This window comes from Neltuma alba, unplaced genomic scaffold, assembly GCF_004799145.2.
Source record: "Neltuma alba isolate B1F8T4 unplaced genomic scaffold, ASM479914v2 tig00010227_pilon, whole genome shotgun sequence".
Taxonomy (NCBI): Eukaryota; Viridiplantae; Streptophyta; class Magnoliopsida; order Fabales; family Fabaceae; genus Neltuma; species Neltuma alba.
The window spans coordinates 14,703-34,921 of record NW_021635159.1 but is presented as its reverse complement, the minus strand read 5'-3'; the positions used below and the strand labels follow the sequence as shown (position 1 = coordinate 34,921).

The 20,219-nt window shown below is 35.7% G+C and overlaps 3 protein-coding genes and 1 non-coding gene across 4 annotated transcripts; 1 reads left to right on the top strand and 3 right to left on the bottom strand.

Moving 5' to 3' along the window:
* Window positions 1-1,008: 1,008 nt before the first annotated feature.
* Window positions 1,009-10,236, bottom strand: LOC114754936 (uncharacterized). Its single transcript, XM_028943790.1, has 9 exons — window positions 9,957-10,236; window positions 5,278-8,241; window positions 5,119-5,199; window positions 3,748-3,900; window positions 3,467-3,630; window positions 2,957-3,104; window positions 2,757-2,879; window positions 2,233-2,320; window positions 1,009-1,514 (listed from the first exon to the last, which is right to left on the bottom strand). Exons 2-9 carry the CDS (start codon window positions 8,023-8,025, stop codon window positions 1,321-1,323), a joined length of 3,699 nt encoding a protein of 1,232 aa, XP_028799623.1. The 5' UTR covers window positions 8,026-8,241; window positions 9,957-10,236; the 3' UTR covers window positions 1,009-1,320.
* A 1,964-nt stretch (window positions 10,237-12,200) lies between these two features.
* LOC114754931 (aspartic proteinase CDR1-like) lies at window positions 12,201-14,712 on the bottom strand. Its single transcript, XM_028943786.1, has 2 exons — window positions 14,213-14,712; window positions 12,201-13,171 (listed from the first exon to the last, which is right to left on the bottom strand). The coding sequence occupies exons 1-2, from the start codon at window positions 14,710-14,712 to the stop codon at window positions 12,388-12,390; spliced, it is 1,284 nt and encodes a 427-aa protein (XP_028799619.1). The 3' UTR covers window positions 12,201-12,387.
* A 1,227-nt stretch (window positions 14,713-15,939) lies between these two features.
* On the top strand, window positions 15,940-19,198 carry LOC114754937 (putative rRNA methylase YtqB). Its single transcript, XM_028943791.1, has 6 exons — window positions 15,940-16,208; window positions 16,305-16,368; window positions 17,026-17,218; window positions 17,504-17,577; window positions 17,891-18,046; window positions 18,884-19,198. The coding sequence occupies exons 1-6, from the start codon at window positions 16,010-16,012 to the stop codon at window positions 19,005-19,007; spliced, it is 810 nt and encodes a 269-aa protein (XP_028799624.1). The 5' UTR covers window positions 15,940-16,009; the 3' UTR covers window positions 19,008-19,198.
* Window positions 19,199-19,526: 328 nt separating this feature from the next.
* Window positions 19,527-19,599, bottom strand: TRNAR-CCG (transfer RNA arginine (anticodon CCG)). Its single transcript has one exon. It is a non-coding gene; the product is annotated as a tRNA-Arg (tRNA).
* Window positions 19,600-20,219: the final 620 nt, after the last annotated feature.

Sequence of the window (20,219 nt, the reverse complement as noted above, 5' to 3'; positions counted from 1 at the left end):
TTCAATTACTCACAGTATTGGACACTTTCTCTAGTTAACAACATTATATCTTGGTAACTGTGGGTCAAAATCATTTTTGAAAAATCTTTTTGTAGTCTGACATTAAGAGAGAGTTATACTTTTCATCGATATGGTATATCAGATTAAAATTTTATTTGCTTATCAAATTACTTTTTTTTAAATTTTTATCGGTCTTTTTTAGCCGAATTTCTATCGATTTAAATTAATGCATAGATATAACATGTCATATTAAATGGTTAAATCTAAAAGATTTAAAGTTTATGCAGGATTAAGAGAGCATTAAATGTGAAATATGTTTTATAAATGATAAATAATCCTTTTATCATATTTAAAATATACTCAGAATTTATCAATACTTTTAAGTAGTCCTTGTCAATCAGATTTTATTCATTAGAACCACAAGAAATATTCCACATGGCTTTGCAGACAACTTAATAAATGCAAGATAACAAGAATTCTGCTTTTTAAAAGATTGAATTTCTTACATCACAAGCTAAAAGTTGAAAGAGAAAATTAGAACGTGCACCTAATGGCGACAACAACATATTCTTATCATGTAAGCAGAGAAAAGGGGGGAAAACTTTAGGTTAAAAATAAAAAAAAAGACTCAACTTTTTCTAACAAAAAAGCAATGCCCTGCCCGAGCAAACCCTTTATTAGTATAGCAAGTTCTTTCTTAAAATAAGTCACAAACTATCTTCTATTTTAAATAATCTAATTTAAAATTACTACGTAATTTCCAAGTAATGAATCTTGTTTTACATATAAAAGTAGCATTTAAAAATTTTCTTTATTTTACTTGTGTTTAGTAAAATAACAGACACCGTATTTCTTAGTAATAAAGTAAGATTAAATCTCAACCATTTAGCATGCCCAACTTTTTCCCCAAATAAATTATAGCCATTCTATATTCATATTTCAATATGAGGATAAAATCCATGTAGGGCTTGCAAGTTGCAACAGCTAAGCTTCGGTAAGAATTTCAAATTGATACTTTGTGATTTTGCTGGGTAATTAAAATCAGCGAAAATACATAGGAATTTATTAAGGTTAATAAAACTAATACCACCAAAGTGGCAAAGGAGAGTAAGGACATTCCCTCAGGCTTCTGAACGGAAAATTATGAAGCAGTCAAGAAGCAAAACTTTTGAGCTTCTTTGCAGTTGATATACATGAAAAATTTGGATCAGCGTATAGTACTTGGATAGCCACCACCTCTAACATACATCCTTGGAGTACCACCAAAAATTTGAGAATAAAGAAAATCTCATACAGTATCAGTGCAATCCAACGACTATCTCATTTGGTTGGCTTGTGAGGCTGTGATTTGGTTTGGGAAGCAGAAGCAGACATGACCCTTAAGCGACTGGCTATTTCTGTGAAGGAAGGCCTGGCTGCAGGGTTCGGTGCCCAACATTCCTCCATTAGTGCCCTCCACTCAGCATCACAAGAACTTGGTATTGTTGGCCTTAATGTGTTATTTACAATCCCACCTGCTTATTTAACAGAGCCAGATATCAAGACGTAGAAAGATAAATATTACTAGTATGATTAACAGAGAGAGAGCATTCAGATGTATGATGAGAATATTACAATTCATCCCTTAATATTTCCACTTGTGCTATGTAACCTAACTTTCTATATGTTACAGGAATGTTTCCATCTAAAACTAATGCCAAAGTTGCAGCATTGTTGTAAGAAAATCAAGTAGTAACTATAGAAAGCATGACTGATAGTTTTAAGAAGCATCATGGCAATTTATTCATATGGTCATTGAGGGGAGGAATTTAAAACATCTAACATCAAGAAAAGCTGCAACTTTAGGGAAGATTCGGCCCAAGAAAAGAAAGAAAGAAAGAAACTTCAGGCAACAAGAACAAAAATTTTGAAAACATCACGAATCCCTTATTTCCATGGTCCTTGAAAATATTTTCCTATTTGAGGTCTTCAATTGTCATTAATGAGTCCGCAACGGTCATTTTTCCTTTATCTATATATACATATGAAGTTTTTAATTTTTAGTTCAGGAGAAAACAACATAATTTCTCCCTGTATTGTTCGGGTGTTGTTAGTGGCGAATTGCAGCCCCAGAATCAAAATGGCTCAATGGCTGATAATTGATGCACGAGACAGTATTTAAGATAATTTAAAATTTATAAGATCCTTAAATCTACTAAAAGGTTTAACAAAGAAAAGCATTAAAGATCGCACCTATAATTGCACCATAGTGCATATTGGCATATGGCTCCTCACCGGTCAGAATCTCCCATAATACTATGCCAAATGAGAACACATCAACCTACAAATCAAAGGCATTCTCAGCAACCAATAACTGCAAGCACCATAAAAGTGAAGGCGGCCAAAGACAAAAGAATAGAAATAGGATGATAAACTTAAGGCACTGTCTTTTAGTCTGGAACATAAATAGACAAAAATTTACAGCATATCAGCAAAGTTATCGTATTTCCAACAAGCTTCACAGTAGTTATCTGAAGCAAAGGATGCTGATTTAAGTTAAAATACTCAGATAGATAATTAGAGAGGAATTTCACCTCAAGACAGGAGGAAGGATGACTAATCCTAAGAACTGGACTATAGAAGAATGAATCTGGAATAGTTGAGACTTCAGCTATTTTATAACTTAAGACGGATAGAATTCCAGCATCTAGAGGCAGAACCATGAACAGCTAACTAGTGCTATTACAGAATTCATGAGAGAAAATTTCATATTTTACCTTTTCTGAGACTTTGTTGCTGCTGCCATTCAGCAGCTCAGGAGCCATCCAAGGTAGGGTTCCACGCACACCACCAGAAACCAATGTATTTCGTTTGATTTTTGACAAGCCAAAATCACCAACCTGAGAAAGCATTTCTCAGTTTTCTCAAAAGGATAGAGATCAGGCAAATTGCAAAACAATATTATCAGCATAAATACCTTGCATATTGGCCTCACAGGGTCTTTCAAGTTTACAAGCAAATTGTCACATTTTAAGTCAAAATGCACAATATTTTTTGAGTGCAAATACTCCATTCCAAAAGCTGCATCCTTGGCAATTATCAGCCTCTTGCGACGATCAAGATACCTGTAATCGAAATCGTGGCAAATCCTTGGAGATAAGTCTATCTAGAAAATGAGATCATCATATGAACACATTCATTAACATGATAATTTTAGTTCTTATGGCTAAGGCAGCTACATGATTGTGAAAGCTATTGTAACAAGCAGAAAAGTGGTATGACTTGCATCTGAGACGATGTTGCATTGTCTTATGGCATTCGCTTTATTAAATGTAAGGAGGAATTCAGGTAGTACATCACAATCAGGTAGTATCACTGTAATATGGCTTGAACATAACAATCTAAGCAAAACCAAAATTATATTTCTAGCGTACAGGTTGGACAAACTAGGTGAGAGAAATGGGTTAACTCCATCTGGAGACATTACCTATCCTTGCGAAGTAATACATGCCTGAGAGAACCATCCACCATGTACTCTGTAACAGTAGCCATTGTCCCCCCTGGTCCATCCTGGACTACACCATAGAATGCCAGAACATTTGGATGATGAAGCTTGGAAAGGATGTCAGCTTCCCGCCAGAATTCTACAGTCTGAGAAAAGAAGCAGTTATCATCAGCTCGCACGCCTCAAATACATGTCATTCTCATTTAAGCAGCTTCCATTAAGATATCATTAAGAGAAGATAAAGCATGCTGTCCAATAGTTACCAGTCTCTCTTGCTCAGATGATCTTCCAGTGAAACAGATTTTCTTTATTCTCTTAATGGCAACATCTGTTCCCCGCCATTTTCCATGATACACAGTTCCAAAGGTCCCAGAACCCAATTCCTTCAGCTCTTCAAGATCTTCATTCTTTATGACCTAGCAATAGCATATGAACGGAACTCTATGACAAAACATACAGATCTTGCGACCAATGTTTAAGATAGCAAATGCATATACAGAGAGCCTGTAAATGTTTCTACAGAACAAAATCCTTTACTTCTAGCGCCTTATTTTCCAAAAAAAGGTGAAAAACAGCTGGTTTTGCTTGGTGAGCCGACTTATCAATTTTATTTCCCTAAAGATGTCCTTGAAGGCAAGTCCGTTGCACATTATAACATCTTTCTATAAGAATGCCCTTACTTCATCTTAAAACTTATTATTCCTAGACTTGTGCTTGACCATTTAAACTTCTAGATGAAATCTACCAGAAACTTCTATAAGTAAATTTCAGCACAAGTTACTATTGAGTTACAACATACGGCAACGGTGAGCCTGTACATTTGTTGATCTTGTGAGCCTATTGGGTCTCATGTTGAGAATTAGGCAAACATTTGTAGATAGGCAAAATCCCTCAGATCAAAGCTAAAACAACATAAGCTTAAGCTGGTCAAGTGGTTCTTTGACAATGTATGTCATCATGTGCGCTTCTTATTCATAAGAGTGTTACAGCACAAGCCTTTTCCGAGCTTCATATATATTAACATACATACTTTGAAATTTTGTTCACTCTATGAGGACACAATATTTGCCAGTTTGGAAGGAAAAAAAAAAGATTCAAAATTCATTTATTTATATTATCAACATTCCGATCTAGCAAAAAGATAGTATGACTCAGTATTTGACTCTGAAAATACCAAAGAAAATCTGCCAATTCCTTTAAGTTTCTCACATCATAAAGCAGCAGAACTCATAAGATAGAGAACTTGGGGGGAAAAATCAAACCCCTTTCCAAACTAAGGGCAAGAAATCTAAGCAATTAAAATCTGGCCTTTCACAAAAATTGCATGTTCCCAGTTGCACTATAGTATCCTAAGCTAACACATAATGGCATGCCTATATAAACTCTCACCTTAGAGAGAGATCCTAGGTCTGAATGCTTATAGTTCAAGAGGAAAGTGGATCGGATGGCTCGCATCATGGCTTAATAAAAAATCAAGATAACCACAACTGATCCAGCATCAGGATAATGACGCCCCTATTATTACCATCATCATTATTGATTAAACTCATCCTCAAGGCAACTGGTATTAATTTCTATCAGAAGTAAATGGATCATAATATAGAAGCATTGCTGCATATATACAAGCATCATACCTGTAAGGTACTGATATCAAAACCTCCCAGAGAAGGATCAAGTGGAGGTAGACCACTATTTCTTGTTTCAAACTTCCCATCCTAAAATAAAACCATCAAAAGTTTGTCAGAATAAAACCAGATCACACAGATCCTGAAACCTAACCACAGAAAACACACCTCAAATTCTGACTCTTGACCTCTTGAATTCTCCACTGTGGCATCAAACTGCATACTTTCAGTCTCCTTCACTTGGGAATGATCATAGTTAGACTGCACATAAGAGGTTTCTGTTCCAATCATTCCATGAAAACCCTTCTGACTTTCCCCATCAAAATTGAGATGCAAATCTGCTTGGTCTACAGATATTCCATCAGGTGTTAGCAGCGTGACAAGGTGAGTTTTATCATCTACATTTCCAGGTTCAGGTGAAAAACCAAGAGGATCCCGGTCAATAAGAGAGATGTTATCTAGCCCTTCTCGTGCCAATTTCCCAAAATACGACCATGACTTAGGTTCATGGTTTTCCAGGTTTATGCTTACACCCACTCCAATATTATTTAGTGGATGCAGACTAGATGCGTCTTCCGCAAGTATCGCTTTAGTATACATATCAGAAAGCAATTCGCGAGGAAATCGATCATCGATATCAATAAGAATGTCAGCCTGTGCTTGTTTGGGAAGATCATTTGATGTAAAATCTTGAGAAATGTCTTCCGTTGTGTTTCCAGTCAATGAAACAGGTACTTCTTGCACCATAGAATCATCATTCGATTCTTTCCCTGACCCATGACCCCGATTAGTCTCTGGAAGATGAGATGTTGGACCATCATTGTGCTTAAAAGGAAGGGCCTGATCCAAAGCAGGAAAATCTGATTTTAAGTTCTTGTTTTCATCAACCAGGGGTTTATTGTGGTTATCTTCAAAATAAATATCAGTCTCAGGTCCGATGGCCTTATCCTCATTGACCACCATTTTACTTCCTTCATCGTTTGATAATACCTGCTCCAACTCCACATCCACTTGTTCTGAGGGTTTTGACCTTATCTGACCGCTCATCTCAGGTGACAGTTTGTGCATCTGCACTTCGTTAAGCCCATTAACAATGATGTTGCCATCTACATACAGTGGTTTTGATGTGGCACTTAAATCCTCTGTTAAATTAGACTGACCTCTATTGTGCAAGTTGTCACTAGATTCAGTGACTGAATACAGGGGATTGATGTCAGAAAGTAAATCTGATACAGGAAACTGAGAATCATACGTGTCATCCGACTTTGCAGACCGATTTAGCAATTCTACTTGCTCCCTAGGCATTCTTTCAGAATAAGAATAATAAACTCTTTTAGGCATTGGAGGAGGGTGAAGGCAACTTAAATCAATCCCATTGGATTGAGAATCAACATTACCAGGACCAAATGCACTGCTTGATGTGGAAGGGGCCTCTTTATACTCCTGTTGCTGCTCCTTTTTCATTGATGGCAGTGTGGGCAGTTTCCCCTCAGGTATGTTAACTGCAACCGTAGCTTTATTAACATTATTGTTCAAGAAATCATCTTTTGGTTGTGTGGGAACAGGGGATGGTGTTTCTGAGGATAGAACTTTTGCGGGGTTACTATCTTGTGGAACTGAACTATCACCCATTTTTTTCACCAGCATTGCAGGTATTTCCGAATTCTGTGCTTTTAATCCATTAGGAGAACCTTCATTCAAAATCCCCTGTTGATATATCATCCCATGAGGAGGCATGGCGTTAGAAGTCTCTATGAAAGTAAAGGTTTGAGAAGGATCAAGACCATGGTGCATAGGATATTGACTAAAAGCCTCCCCAAGGTGCATCATCTGGTCTTTGTAGAGTGAATAGGGTTCATGAGCATTTGACGACGTTGGAAGCATAGGTTTTGAAGACTGAATGGCTGGTGATGAGTCATAATTCCCAGTCAATGGAGTGTTGCCAACACCTATAGATTCTACAGGAACCCTCCCAACTTCCATCTCAGTATTTTGCCTGTCCAATTCACGTATATCATTTGCTGAAGAGCTCGCACCAAGAAGCACTGAGTTGTTTCTTGAACCAAAGTCCATGCCATTAACAGCAACAACATACTGGACCTCGGAATCATCACCCACACTACTGAGACCAAATTGAGCATCATCCAAATCACTCATTGAGAATAAAAAAATTCTAAGCTTTTGCGATCCTTCTCTATCTTGCGGTTGATTACATTCCTCCATCATATTCTGCAAATCTTCATCAGATGACACAGAGACCAAGGCATCAAGATCTTCCCCGGGAAGCTGATACTTAATCACATGAGCTTGGCTATATATTGATAATGATTTCTGCAGAAGCTCCTGCCAAGATATGTCCTTTCTTATTCGGATAATGCGTGTTTCACCCCCAACATATCTAAGTTTTCCATCACCAGGTCGTGGTAATATCCTACCACCAAAGCTGCAAAGGACTTTCATTGTCATTGATGAGCTATCAGAACTTCCATAAGAGGTACACCCATGCAAAAATCGACCATTTTCCTGATTATATGAAGTTCTTGGCATTGATTGAATAGATCCATAATTGCATCTGCCTCCATGTAATAATGTATCCTTACCATCATACTCTTTTGGATCCCTGCCACCCATTTCACGCATAGAAATATCTGATCCACTTTCACATCCTGCACGACTACTATGAACTGTTGCAGAATTGGGATCACCAGCACTGGAAATTACAGGCTTCCTGAGATTCACCCTGTCACGCATAAATTCGAGTGCAAACTCCTCACCAGTCTGTATGGAATAATTAAGTACAGGTTTAACTTCAGATGTATTAGGGGCATACGCTCCCCTACCAGCATGCACCCCATCCAGGTGGTCCTGCATTACAGTTCGTGAAACAGGCTGGAAGCCATCATATCTAGGGTCCATCTTATAGCATTGAAGCTGTTGGGAGATGACTGATAATCCTTTCAAAGAGAAATTTTAACTCTTAATTAGAGATAAAATCATAAATAAGCTCTATATTTTAGCAACTGATCATATTCAGTCACTGGATAGAAATGTCAAGAAGCATCTATAATCTTGAAAATTCTCAGGTCCCACTTTCATCTTTCCAAAAAACAACCTTAACGTAAAGCAATTGACCTGCAAACATAATGGAATTAAGTTAGAGCATCAATTTCACATGAAAAAAGAAGTCACTGTACGTTGTTTCAACTTTAAATGGTAAACAACAAAAAAGAACAAAGACCAATAGACTTGTTAGAGAGATACTAAATTGCTAAAAGTGATACTACATATTTCTATCCTCGACTGTTTGCTAATTACCTTTAAAGTTAAAATTTTGTTATAAATATGAATCAAAGTAAAGTAATGGTACCAACTTCAACTAAACTGAATAATGAATCTGGCTGCAGAACAATCAATGATCCACTTGGTGATTAATTTTAGCTCCCTTCAATGACTTCAAGGAAAGTTATGTCACAGGAGAACAGATATGAACTGGGTATAAGTTTATATTTTGGTGATAAGTTATCATTTATGTCCAATACTTATCCGGAAAATGCAAATTGATGGTCTGACTAGAATTTCATCTGTTTTTATTTATGAGTATACTATACTTTATGACTACTTTTTATAAAAACTACCAGTTTTTTTCGCTAAGTCATTTGCAACATGTTAAAAACAAAACCATAAGGGAAAATTTTAATAAACCTTGGAACAAAATAATTTCAAGAAAATGAAAGCCAGCAAATTACTTTATTTTTAAAATTTTTCTTTAACGAAGCATTCAGGTAAGTATTAGCTCTTAGCCTTTGCAATGAAAATCATTGAAGGAGAAAATATATGGATTCCAAGAGAATTACTGATGCTGTGTTATACTGCCATATATCACATGCAACAGAAAGATGTCATGTCATTTTATTTATAAGTTCTCAATCTAAGCCTAAATAACATTTCATTAATCTCTTCTACCACTTATATAATGTAGAAAAAAAGTCTTTATCCTTGTCTATCCTATTATATTGATATATCCGATGTCTTGTCATTTCCAAGGCCTTGAGAATTCCCAAGTTCCTCTAGGCACAGGCTACCAACTGAAGCTGCATAAATCTAGGTTAAATGATAATAGCGGGGACGGAACGGACCTTCTGAAATTGACAGTGCCATATAAGTTCACAGACCAAAGGAAAACATGCATGTACATTGATAAAAATATCCATGCTTAACATAAATTACAGACATCCAGCCCTGAAAATATGATCCTGGCCTTTTGTAATCTGTGCCCTCAATTACAGCCCGATGTTCAAGTGAACTATCTTTAGTTATAAGTGCAAATCTGGCTGCTTCTAGGGATAAACCATTTAGTCACAGAACAATTGCAGGTAGCACATAAGTCAAGAACCGAGATCACCACTAACCAAAAACGTGGACGCGTAATATCCATTATCATCATAGAAGAGATATATAAAACACCAGAATTAGCAAAGTTGACTCGAAAAAAAACTCAGAAACAAAGTCAGCTTCCTTTCAACTCCACCCCGAACCTAAATCCAAAATTATCAATCAAGGAATCTAACACTATCCCGGCAACCCTCAAAATACGGCGTCGCCATCGATAAAATAGCAGAGCACTTCACGATCAATAAAGCACCAATACTTGATCTGTCGTACACCCCTATCAGACACACCGCACCCCTTTAGATCATACGTTTAACAATAAATACTTTGTCGCGTCGTCCGTGCCGCGTTATCCGTACAGTATCCGTGATTATTAGGTAAGACAAAAAACAAAGGGCATCACTAAGACATCCAATACACCGCAATACCAGATAGAATACGAAACAGAATCAAAATACCTGATAAAGGAGCAATTTTTCTCTTCTTCATTGCTCGAGCTCATGATCATCCGCTGAGGTTCAAGATATGAGGAAGGAAGAGCAATTTCCGCATCCGAAACAAAGCGTTTATGTGAAAAGGAAAAGAACTCATCTTTAATCTATATCGCTTCCCCGCATTACGCTTCTTCTAGTCTCAGTCTACTTCTTCTTCTTGGTATGAAAAAAATGGAAATCAAATTTAGTTCTTTTTCTGGTTCAGTGCCTTCAGAAACAGAATGACGACTCTTCCACCCGCTTTGCCAGTGGCATCTCACTTTTCGTCTTGCGCCGAAAATATTATTTCAGCGATTTGTCAAAATGAGAAATTGGATTCCTAAATTACCCCTGGTGATTCATCGTTCTTCCCAAAATGCCACGTAGGAACGCCGTGCGGTAGGACACCACACCGCACCGACATTTGCCAGAAATACGCTGGTGAAAATTAATATTTAATTGATTAAAATATTAAATTAATACTCTTTTCTCTCCCCATGTATAAGATCCAAGTCTGAAATTCGGGATAAAATAGTCAGAGTCTGTTGATATTTTATTTTAAAAGTTTACTTTTAATTAAATGCAATGATTTTCATAATTTTAAAATTTTCATTATGGCCTAATCATTTATTAGAGCTACATTTGTGAACATCTTCTAATTTTTAGTGAGGAGGGTTCTTGAGAGTAAAAGGAACCTTTTTTTTTGGTCAAAATTTTAGAAAAAAGATTAGATTCACCCAGGATCTAAAGACAAGACTCTTAACTTGTGATCTCACGGCTCTTATGAGAGTAAAAAGAGCTTTATGCTACTGGATCTTATTAAAAAGAGTATTAAACCTATATTAAAGATCTCAACTGTCATTAACGATTTTCATGAGATCTCCAATTGCCATTTTCCCATAGAAGTTTGGGTGAGATATGATAACATAACAAATTTTAAATTCATACAAGTATTTATTGATTTTTTTTTTTGTTTAGCTTAAGGTATTCACCTGGTTGTAGGGATTAATTCCCTCGCACCATATATTTTTGTTTGAAGTTTTAATAATAATGATGAACTATTCATACACATTATTAGGACCATCGACTAAATGTTTAAGAATATTGATTGATTATTTGTTAACAAAGTCTTTTACTTTGGAGAAAATCGCAAAAAAAAGACTATGAAATTAGAAAAATTACAAATTGGAACTTATGACAATATTAGTATGGGTTTTGATAATAATTTTTATGAACCGGTCCTTGTTGTAATTTTTCTAATTCCATGATTATTTTTTTTTGTGATTTTTCCTTTATTTTTTTTGGTCGGTAAGATTGAAACACAGAGTTACAAAGTATGCAAATTCTTATCAATCCGATTAACCTGCATTAGCACATATATCTTATTTTTTATTATATAATAAAAAATAGCCTTTTTCATTAGATTGAATTGGACACAAAAGCAGGCCCAGATCTCCAAACATGACCCATTGCTTGCGTCTTCAAGATTTGTGCAAGTTTGATGTAGAGGGCTAGAGGCTGACTCGTAGCACAAAGACAGAACTGTATCATGTGTGTATTTGTTTGCACTCAATCAGATCATGTGCATTTTGTATTGAAAACAGGACAGCTAAAAATTTATCGGGAAACTGTTGTGGAGTCTAAAGAAATATAATTATCAAAAAGCAATAATGTTTAAAATCGTGTCAAACACTAAAGGTGATTGTAATCTTATTCTATACCAGATAGGAATTAGTTTCAGAGCTCATCGTTGCTAAGAAATCTACACAATTTATATACAGTTTCAATAATTTAGATTTAAAATTTTTAACTAATAATTTTTAAATAAAAATAATTTTTTGAAAAAAATTATAGCTAAAAGATTAAATCTGCATTATCTACACTTATTAAATGAAAATATATTTAAAAAATAAAAAAATAAAAAAATAAATCTTTCTATATTAAATTTAAACTGTTGAAATTTGATAAATATCATGGTGCTTGATTATCATTACTGACATATCCCCCAATAAAAATTCAAACTTTGTTTCATCAGGTTAGAAACTATCTCCTATACTAGATTTAACCGACATGTTAATATTGCTCATTTATTATTGAAATTCTTTCATGAATACCTCCCTTCTTTGGGGCTCATAATAATTTTTCATGATCTGTACATTCGCTTTTTTTCCCCCCCTAAATTGCTGCATCCTTAATTATTTCTGGATAAAAGCATTCCTGCTAGTTATCTTCTAAAAGTGTTGCTTGCTTACTTTCATTTGAAAGAGAGAACCCAGCAACTGTGCTTTTCTTCCAGCAGAGTGAAAGAGAAAAGCATCTTTCTGAGACAAGACATGACATGAGTGGATATCCACAAACTCATGTTCATCTCAGACTTTCAAAGATCTGAGTCTTGCATATAAGAATTCCCATATTTCTAGATAGCTGTACAATCAGCAGGAGCAAAAGAAACTTTCTGTTCTGCAAGATCAAATGCCACCTGAAAATTGATCTGAGCAATATTTCCCAGAATCGAAATACTGTCACTGGGGATAACAAGCAAGCAAAGCAAATCATCCTCAATGCTGAACATGTTCCCACTGTGCAATCTCATATCAGCATTCGTGAAATGCAACACAAACTCAAGACCTTCTCCCATCTCAGACTCATATCGGAAACACAAGTCCAACGGATCAGGTGGGTTCGTCACCGGTTCAACCCCAACGGCTTCTCTCACTGCGTCTCTAAGCTCACTGTAAAAACCAGATTCAAGCACCGTCAACGTCGTGCCCGAATCAATCACTATGTTTCCTCCAGTTTGACCTGTCTGAACAGTCTTGTGCCCAACGGTGACACCTTCGAGATTGACATAGTAAAAGGTTGTCGGGGTTTTGGTGAACAGAGGAGTGGAGACGATGGCGTCATCGTTGTTTGGGGATGAAGAGGTCGTTGCTTCGTCGCCGAACTTGAGTTTGCTGTTGGTGTTGGAGGAGAAAGGGAGGAGACAGTAGGAGAATTTATGGCGGATTTGATCGCCGAGTTGGGAAATAAGAGAGAGAGGACCGCCACCTAGACCTGCGATTCCTGTGTTGTCTTCGAACTGATTGTCGTGTCCACATCCAATCACAGTTGAAGGAGACGAAACAGCGTTGCCGAAGTTGATTGTGTCTGTGGCTAAGTCTCCTGTAGAGAATGATTGGTCTCCATATTTATAGAAGTACCTATCGATCGAGAATACTGGTTAGTTTGCATAAAAAGGTTAAAACTTGTATTTAAATTCCCTAGTTATGATTGTGTACGTCAGTGGCTAACCGTTATTTTCATGCAAGATTTAACCTGTCCCTATTTATCAGGTTACTTATCGGATTCTGCAGAAAGTTCTGCATTTCATAAATTACAGAAAAAAGAAAAATAACTTATGTGGATTTTGATATTTGCTTGTCATCATCAACAGGAGAATTAGTCTGACTCGTGGGGAAGTTTTTTCCCTTGAAAGTCCGATAATGAACATTTAAAACATTTAAGCATCTTTCTGCATGAAATTTTTTTAATAATATTACTTCTTTCAGAATATAATACTCCTCCGGTCCTTAATATAGGAACCAATTCTTGAGTTGGTTTTGATCCTAAATATAAGACCCATTTCTCATATTTATCAATTTTATCTAAATTACCCCTATAGATATTCTCTCAACCATAATTAAGTAGAAAAGGGAGATCAGGTATTAATAAAGATGTTTATGGTGTTTTAGGAAAAATGTGTTACTTTTCTTATAATTAACTAATTTACCTAACTTCCTTAATGTAATCAAATTAGTTAAATTGGTCTTATATTAAGGACCGGAGGAGTACTATATTTTTAAAGCGCGTCGACTTCTTTAAACTATTCTTCGGCTCCCTTGACAGATAATTAATATGGATACTTTGCAGAAAGAATTTCAAATTTAAAAAACAACAGAAATTAATATCTTATATTTAGAAATAAATCTAACCTAATTAGGTTTTTAAATTAAAAATCAAAGGCAATATTTTTTTTTTGTTTTAATTTTCAAGTCATTTCACAACACAAAATCACCATGTGATATCCAAAAATCACAAATCATATCTTCTGTTTCATCATATATCATTCAAGTCATTTGCAACTTAATTACTTCTCCAATATATACAGAACTCACTTCCTTTTTTATCATGTCATCTTCATCGTGTATGTGTTAAATTTATCGTATGATCACAAAGCAGATGATCTATTATATTATTAGTACCTGCACTGATTTGAATTTCCGCAGGAATGTCTGGGTAAGGAGGCACAGGGCTGGGAATCACAAGTCAGCACCATGAAAGTGGAAGATTTTGCAGGATCAAACGCGTTCTGGGGATCACAACCTCCACAAGGCAAGCACGGAACCCAAACGAGGTCGCTTCCTGTGTCTGCTGCTGCATGAAGCTCCACCAATGGCGTCCCCATGAACATCTTCATCAGATAATCTCCTCTGTTCGGAGTTATCACAGCTCCATTACCACCACCACCAGTCCGATCGCGAAAGTGTTTGATTCGAGAAACCGATCGCCTCGCTGCTTTCATTATGATCTGTGAACGTGACAGAGAAGAGTTGTAAAATGGTGAGAAAACTGAGTCTCGATGAATAAGGTCGACGCTGAAGCTGCTTCTGATTAGGGTTTTATCATTATGACAAGCATCGGAAGAAGATGATAGACTTGAGAGAGAAAATAACAGTGCAAGAATCTGTGCGATAAAATTCATGCTTTGAAGAATTACGAGTGATTGGAGAAATTAGGAATTTAGATCAGATGAGCATTCATGAACGTGCTTGAATTTATAGAAGATGATTTTCCATTGTTTCAAGTTGTTTTAATTCATATAAAATAGGTAATATAGATAGCTTGTGCAGTTGAATTAGATATACGGCACAAGCGTTAAAGGAATATTTCTCAATCTGGTTCTTCTAAAGTTTCTTATTGAAACAAGCGTGTGTCCCTTCAATGTGCATGAACTCTCTGATTCAATAAGGTATTGCTTACGACAGTGAAATACCTACAATGAGGACCAATTAACCATGTCAAGATTCTATTGTGAACTTAATTGGGAAAAAAGACAAAAAGAAAAAGATTCTATCGTGGGATGCGAAAGGCAAGAAATGGACAATCAAACACTAATATATATATATATATATTTTACTTCCTTACTTTTAGTTGAGAAGGAACTAGTTGAATAATTATAATTAAGTATGTGAAATAATCAATTTGGTAGCTTTCATGAGAATATCTAGCCTTTTCTTGTAGTTAGTTAAGAAATTTATTTTAATTCTAAATATAAAATTCTAAATTTAGACTTATTTTCTCAAATCATATGTATTGATTATGCATATTAATTGCGGAATCGGAAGATTCACACACACATATATTTATTCTTCTAATTTTATATATAAGTCACTTCTAATATATTTCACACAAATCAAAGGAAATCTTAAATTTTATTAACGTTCATTTAAAATTCAATAAACTTTTTAATTTTATCCTTATTTAATATATAATATACCTAAACAAAGTAAATACAATAATAAATGGTAGATAAAATTACCCAAAAAAAATATCTTTTCTCTCCCCTTGGAGGAGTAATATACTCCTCCGGTCCTTAATATAAGATCCATTTAACTAATTTGATTAGATTAAGGAAATTAGGTAAGTTAGTTAATTATAAGAAATATGACATGTTTTTCCTAAAATACCATAATCATATTTCTTAATATGATTTTTCTCTTCTACTTTATTATGGTTGAAAGAGTATCCATAGGGGTAATTTAGAGATAATTGATAAATATGAGAAATTGGTCTTATATTTAGGACCAAAACCAACTCACTAATTGGGTCCTATATTAAGGACCGGAAGAGTAGTATGCAAGCGCGTTTTATTGTGTTTTTTCATCTTATTGTGATTATTGGAATTTTGTCGGTTGAGGCAAAAAATTTTGTTAATCCGGTTAACGAGATTTGCGGCGCAGACAATAGTAGCACTGTAGTGGCTTGTTCAACTACAATTGATGTCGTTACTGAGATTCTGGTCAGGTTCAATCGCAATTCAGAGACCCAAAACAAGATCTTCGTGTGGATTCTTTGATCTTTCTCGAAGACACACTTCGCGCAGGAGCTCCAGGAAATTCTGTTCTTGTGTGAAGTCGAATCAACAAAATGGAGCACATTTCCAATCTTCTTCGCTCCCCAGACATTCTACCCTTTCTGGTACGCAATATCCGTCAATCGAGGGTTCAGCGTGATTTCTCTTATAGGATTGACCCTAATCGGTGTGTGTAATTTTCTGCAAATGCCCATTTTCAGGAATGGAGGATGCTTTGGCGGGCTATCTCTTTGGCAAGAAGAGGGCCACGGACGTTGCTCACATGTACGCACTTAGTGATTTCTTTCTTTTCTCCTATTGCTATCTTGAAGAGTTTTCCAAATTCCTGCCTATATTGCTTTGAAGTGTTTTGTCTAGGTGCAGTTTGAAGTATGGTTTTGCGTTTGATTAGAGAGTCAAACACGGTATGGCTAGATTTTGGAGTATCGCTTTTGACTAACTGGTTAGTAGTCAGGGGATTAATTATGGGACTCACACGGTCACACCTGAATGAGTAATGACCAATTGCTTCGTTAGAATGATTCTCTACCTAATTTCAATTCTGTTGCCTGAATGACTCTCTTACTTTTGGTTATGGAAAAACCATGACATGGTAGAAGGGAGAAGGGTAAGATATTGAAGCTACAATGCTTCGAGTTCACCCATATCTTATGCATTTATGGCAAAGTTCTGTTTAATGCATCATGAAGGGCTTGTGCTTTATACATCAGTTGATTACCTTGCGCTTTGGTTGGGTTAAATGTAATTATATACCAACTCAACGAAGCTTTCCAGTTTTTACCTCTATTGATGGTAACCGTTCAACGTATATTTTTTAATCTTTTACTGGCTATTTTATGCATGCTTTATTACTCATTCCATATTTTCAACATGCCTTGTGATGGATTGGTTTGGCTTTGATGTAAGTATTGTTACCACCAGGGTATGGAGGCATGTTGTCCAGAAAGGGGATACAGTTGTTGATGCCACCTGTGGTAATGGTTATGACACCTTAGCAATGCTCAAATTGGTTGCTGATAATTCACATAAGGGTTTGGTTTATGCATTGGACATTCAGAAAGGTGCTTTGGATATGACTTCCTCCTTGCTGGACGAGTCCCTTAATCCAACCGAGGTGAGGACTAAAGTTGAATGTAGAACTTCATCACTAAATTAGTATAGATTGGAAACTATTATTTATTGATATTCACGGACCTAATTTTTTTTAATCCTGAAATAACCTAACTTCTTTATCCTTGAATTATTGCCTTATTAATTATTTGTTTATCTGGCTGTTCATATACTTTTGGTTTGTAAGAGGCCTTGAGCAGAGCCTTATAATTTCGGCATTTTAATTATAAAAACAAACTATGAACTTTGGTGTCACCCTTTCCCACCAATAACTGAAAAATATATGCAGAAACAACTTATCAAGCTCTTCAACGTCTGCCATAGTAAAATGGAGGAAGTTATTCCAAGCCATGCCTCCGTTAGGTACTCTCTTCTCTTGAGTTTCTGCATGCCCTTATCTCTCTTTCCTATCAATTGGTTTTTGATATTGACAATTCAGCAAAAAACTCTGGACAACTTATTTGGTTTATTCGTAACTCTGATTTTTATTATCTTATTTGTTGCTTGGTTGATCCTGGAATAACCTAAACAATGGACTATGATCTTGATTATTGTTTCCACATTTGTTTATATTAAGTTGTAGATGCTCATATAATTATCATGATGAGATAGCATTTATTCATGTTTTTGTACATATTCAAGGTTTAAGCACTATCTTATGTGCTGGATATTTTAGGCTTGTTGCTTTCAACTTAGGTTATCTTCCTGGTGGTGACAAAGAAATAGTAACAAGATCGGAGACAACATTACAGGCACTAGAAGCTGCTAAAAGAATTTTAATGCCCGGAGGGCTTATCAGCTTAGTGGTTTATGTGGGGCACCCCGGAGGATGGTGATATTCCATACTTGCTAGCCTCTATTAATAAATGTTTTTTTTGGCCGAATATTTTAAATTGCTTTCATTATCGTTATATATGAATGTTCACATCATCGGGGCCTCAGTGAAGTCTCCTGACTTCATCAATCGGTTTGATGAAGACATATTTAATAGTTTCTAGCGTGTTCATTCTCATATTTTCTTGAAAAAAATTCTCCTTTTTGTTTTTTTTTTTTTCCATGAACAATTTATTTTCAATGATTGACTAAAATAAAGGGTAATACTCACCGAATAACAGTGCACTGATTATGGTTTGACCAGTTTCTTACCTTACTTCGTGTTGCCTTTGGTAAATAAAAAGGCAAAATAAGCCTGAACACGTGACTTCCAACGCCTCCTATCACCATCTAGCGGTAACCTTTCTGTTTGATACTCAAAACGAAATGGAATGAGAAGAAAAAATGTTTTGTGTGCTCCTAAACAAAGAGGACTGTTACTTAAATGATGATGATGGAGATAGGTATTGCATATTTCCTCTTTTGTGCGACAAAAGGAGATTCCCTCCCCAGTAGCATAACCAAACGTACCAAATTAAGTATGTTTTGCATCCCCGCTCGTCTAGTCAGATAAATAGTGATGAGTTAGGTGGAGATGAAGATGACACAAGAGTCGGTTCTGATGTAATATTGATGTTGAAAAGTGAACAATCTCTCAAATTCAGGATATAATAATCTATTATTTTGCGATATTCTCTTAGAATAATTGAATACTAACTTGGGACTTTCACTGCTGGTTGAACTGATAATAGTCGCGGGTTTTTGAAGTCTCATATTTTATGTTCTCCTTGTACAGGGAAGAATTGGAAAGTATTGAAGCTTTTGCTGCTAGACTGTCTCCTGAGGATTGGATCTGCTGTAAGCTCCAGATGTTAAACCGACCATCTGCTCCAATACCCATTTTCTTATTCAAAAGATAATGCAAAAATGACTTTCTGGTATCTCTTCCTTTGATTTTTATATTTAATGTTCACCTTTGCTTGGCCGTTAGATGTGTCCTGTTCTGATTTCTTGCTCGAAAGAGTATTAATTTTTCTTCTGAACCCCTCTACCAGAGAATTGAATTACATGTACAAGTGGAAATTAGTTTAATGAAGCCTTCATTTGATTATCTCGACACTCAATTCAATGAAGTCATCCTTTCTCTTGAATCTATGCTGACCCCGCTATGATTCTTATCTGATCATCATGAAACGAACACTTTCGAATGTATTCATCCCACTAAATTCTACAAACTACTAGCCAAATGATGAGTGTTCACAACCGCACAAATGGATTTGTGCCGAAAGTGTGTCTCATTAAAACTTACAAGCTCTTTGGCAGTTTTAAATGTAACCTTACCATAATCACAAGTTCTTGAAAGTGCTTTTCAACAGGAATGGCTTGCTCTTCACTTTTTAACGAGTTCCATGTTGAAAAAAAAGGACCGCAGCCATTTACGATCGCGATGGGACTCGAACCCACAATCTCCCGCTCCGGAGGCGAGCGCCTTATCCATTAGGCCACGCGATCGGGGTTTGCTTTGTTGATTAAAAATTACACGATACTTCAAATCTTACAAGATGCAGCGCCCTGAATAGAGCCGGGAAAACGGGCCGAGCCCATCGGGCCGGCCCGTTTTAGGCTCTGAAATTACGAGGGCCGGGCTTGATATTTTTCTCTTAAAATGAGAAACAAGCCCTAGAGGGCTGGCCCTGGAGGGCCGAGGGCTTAAAGGGCCGGCCCTGGAGGGCCGCGGGCCGGCCCTTTTAAGCCCTTTTATAATTTTTTTATTTTTTAAATTTTTTTATATAATATTAATGTTATTATTTTTTACATTGTTAATATATTTCAAATATTTAGTATATTATCATTTTAAAATTAAATTTAGTTTTAGACAATAATTTATCCAATTAAATTTTTAAAAAATCGGTTAATTTAAACTTTAATAATGATTTGATTTATATTATATGCGTTGATATTTTTAAAATATATAATATTTGATAATAGAATATTTTTATACTTATATAACTTGTGATTCTATAATTTGAATTAGAAATTCATGAGTTTCAACAACAATGTTTCTCACATTAAAGTAAAATAATAGTTAGATTGCAAAATTCAAAATAAAATTCTTATAAAGAAGAAAAACT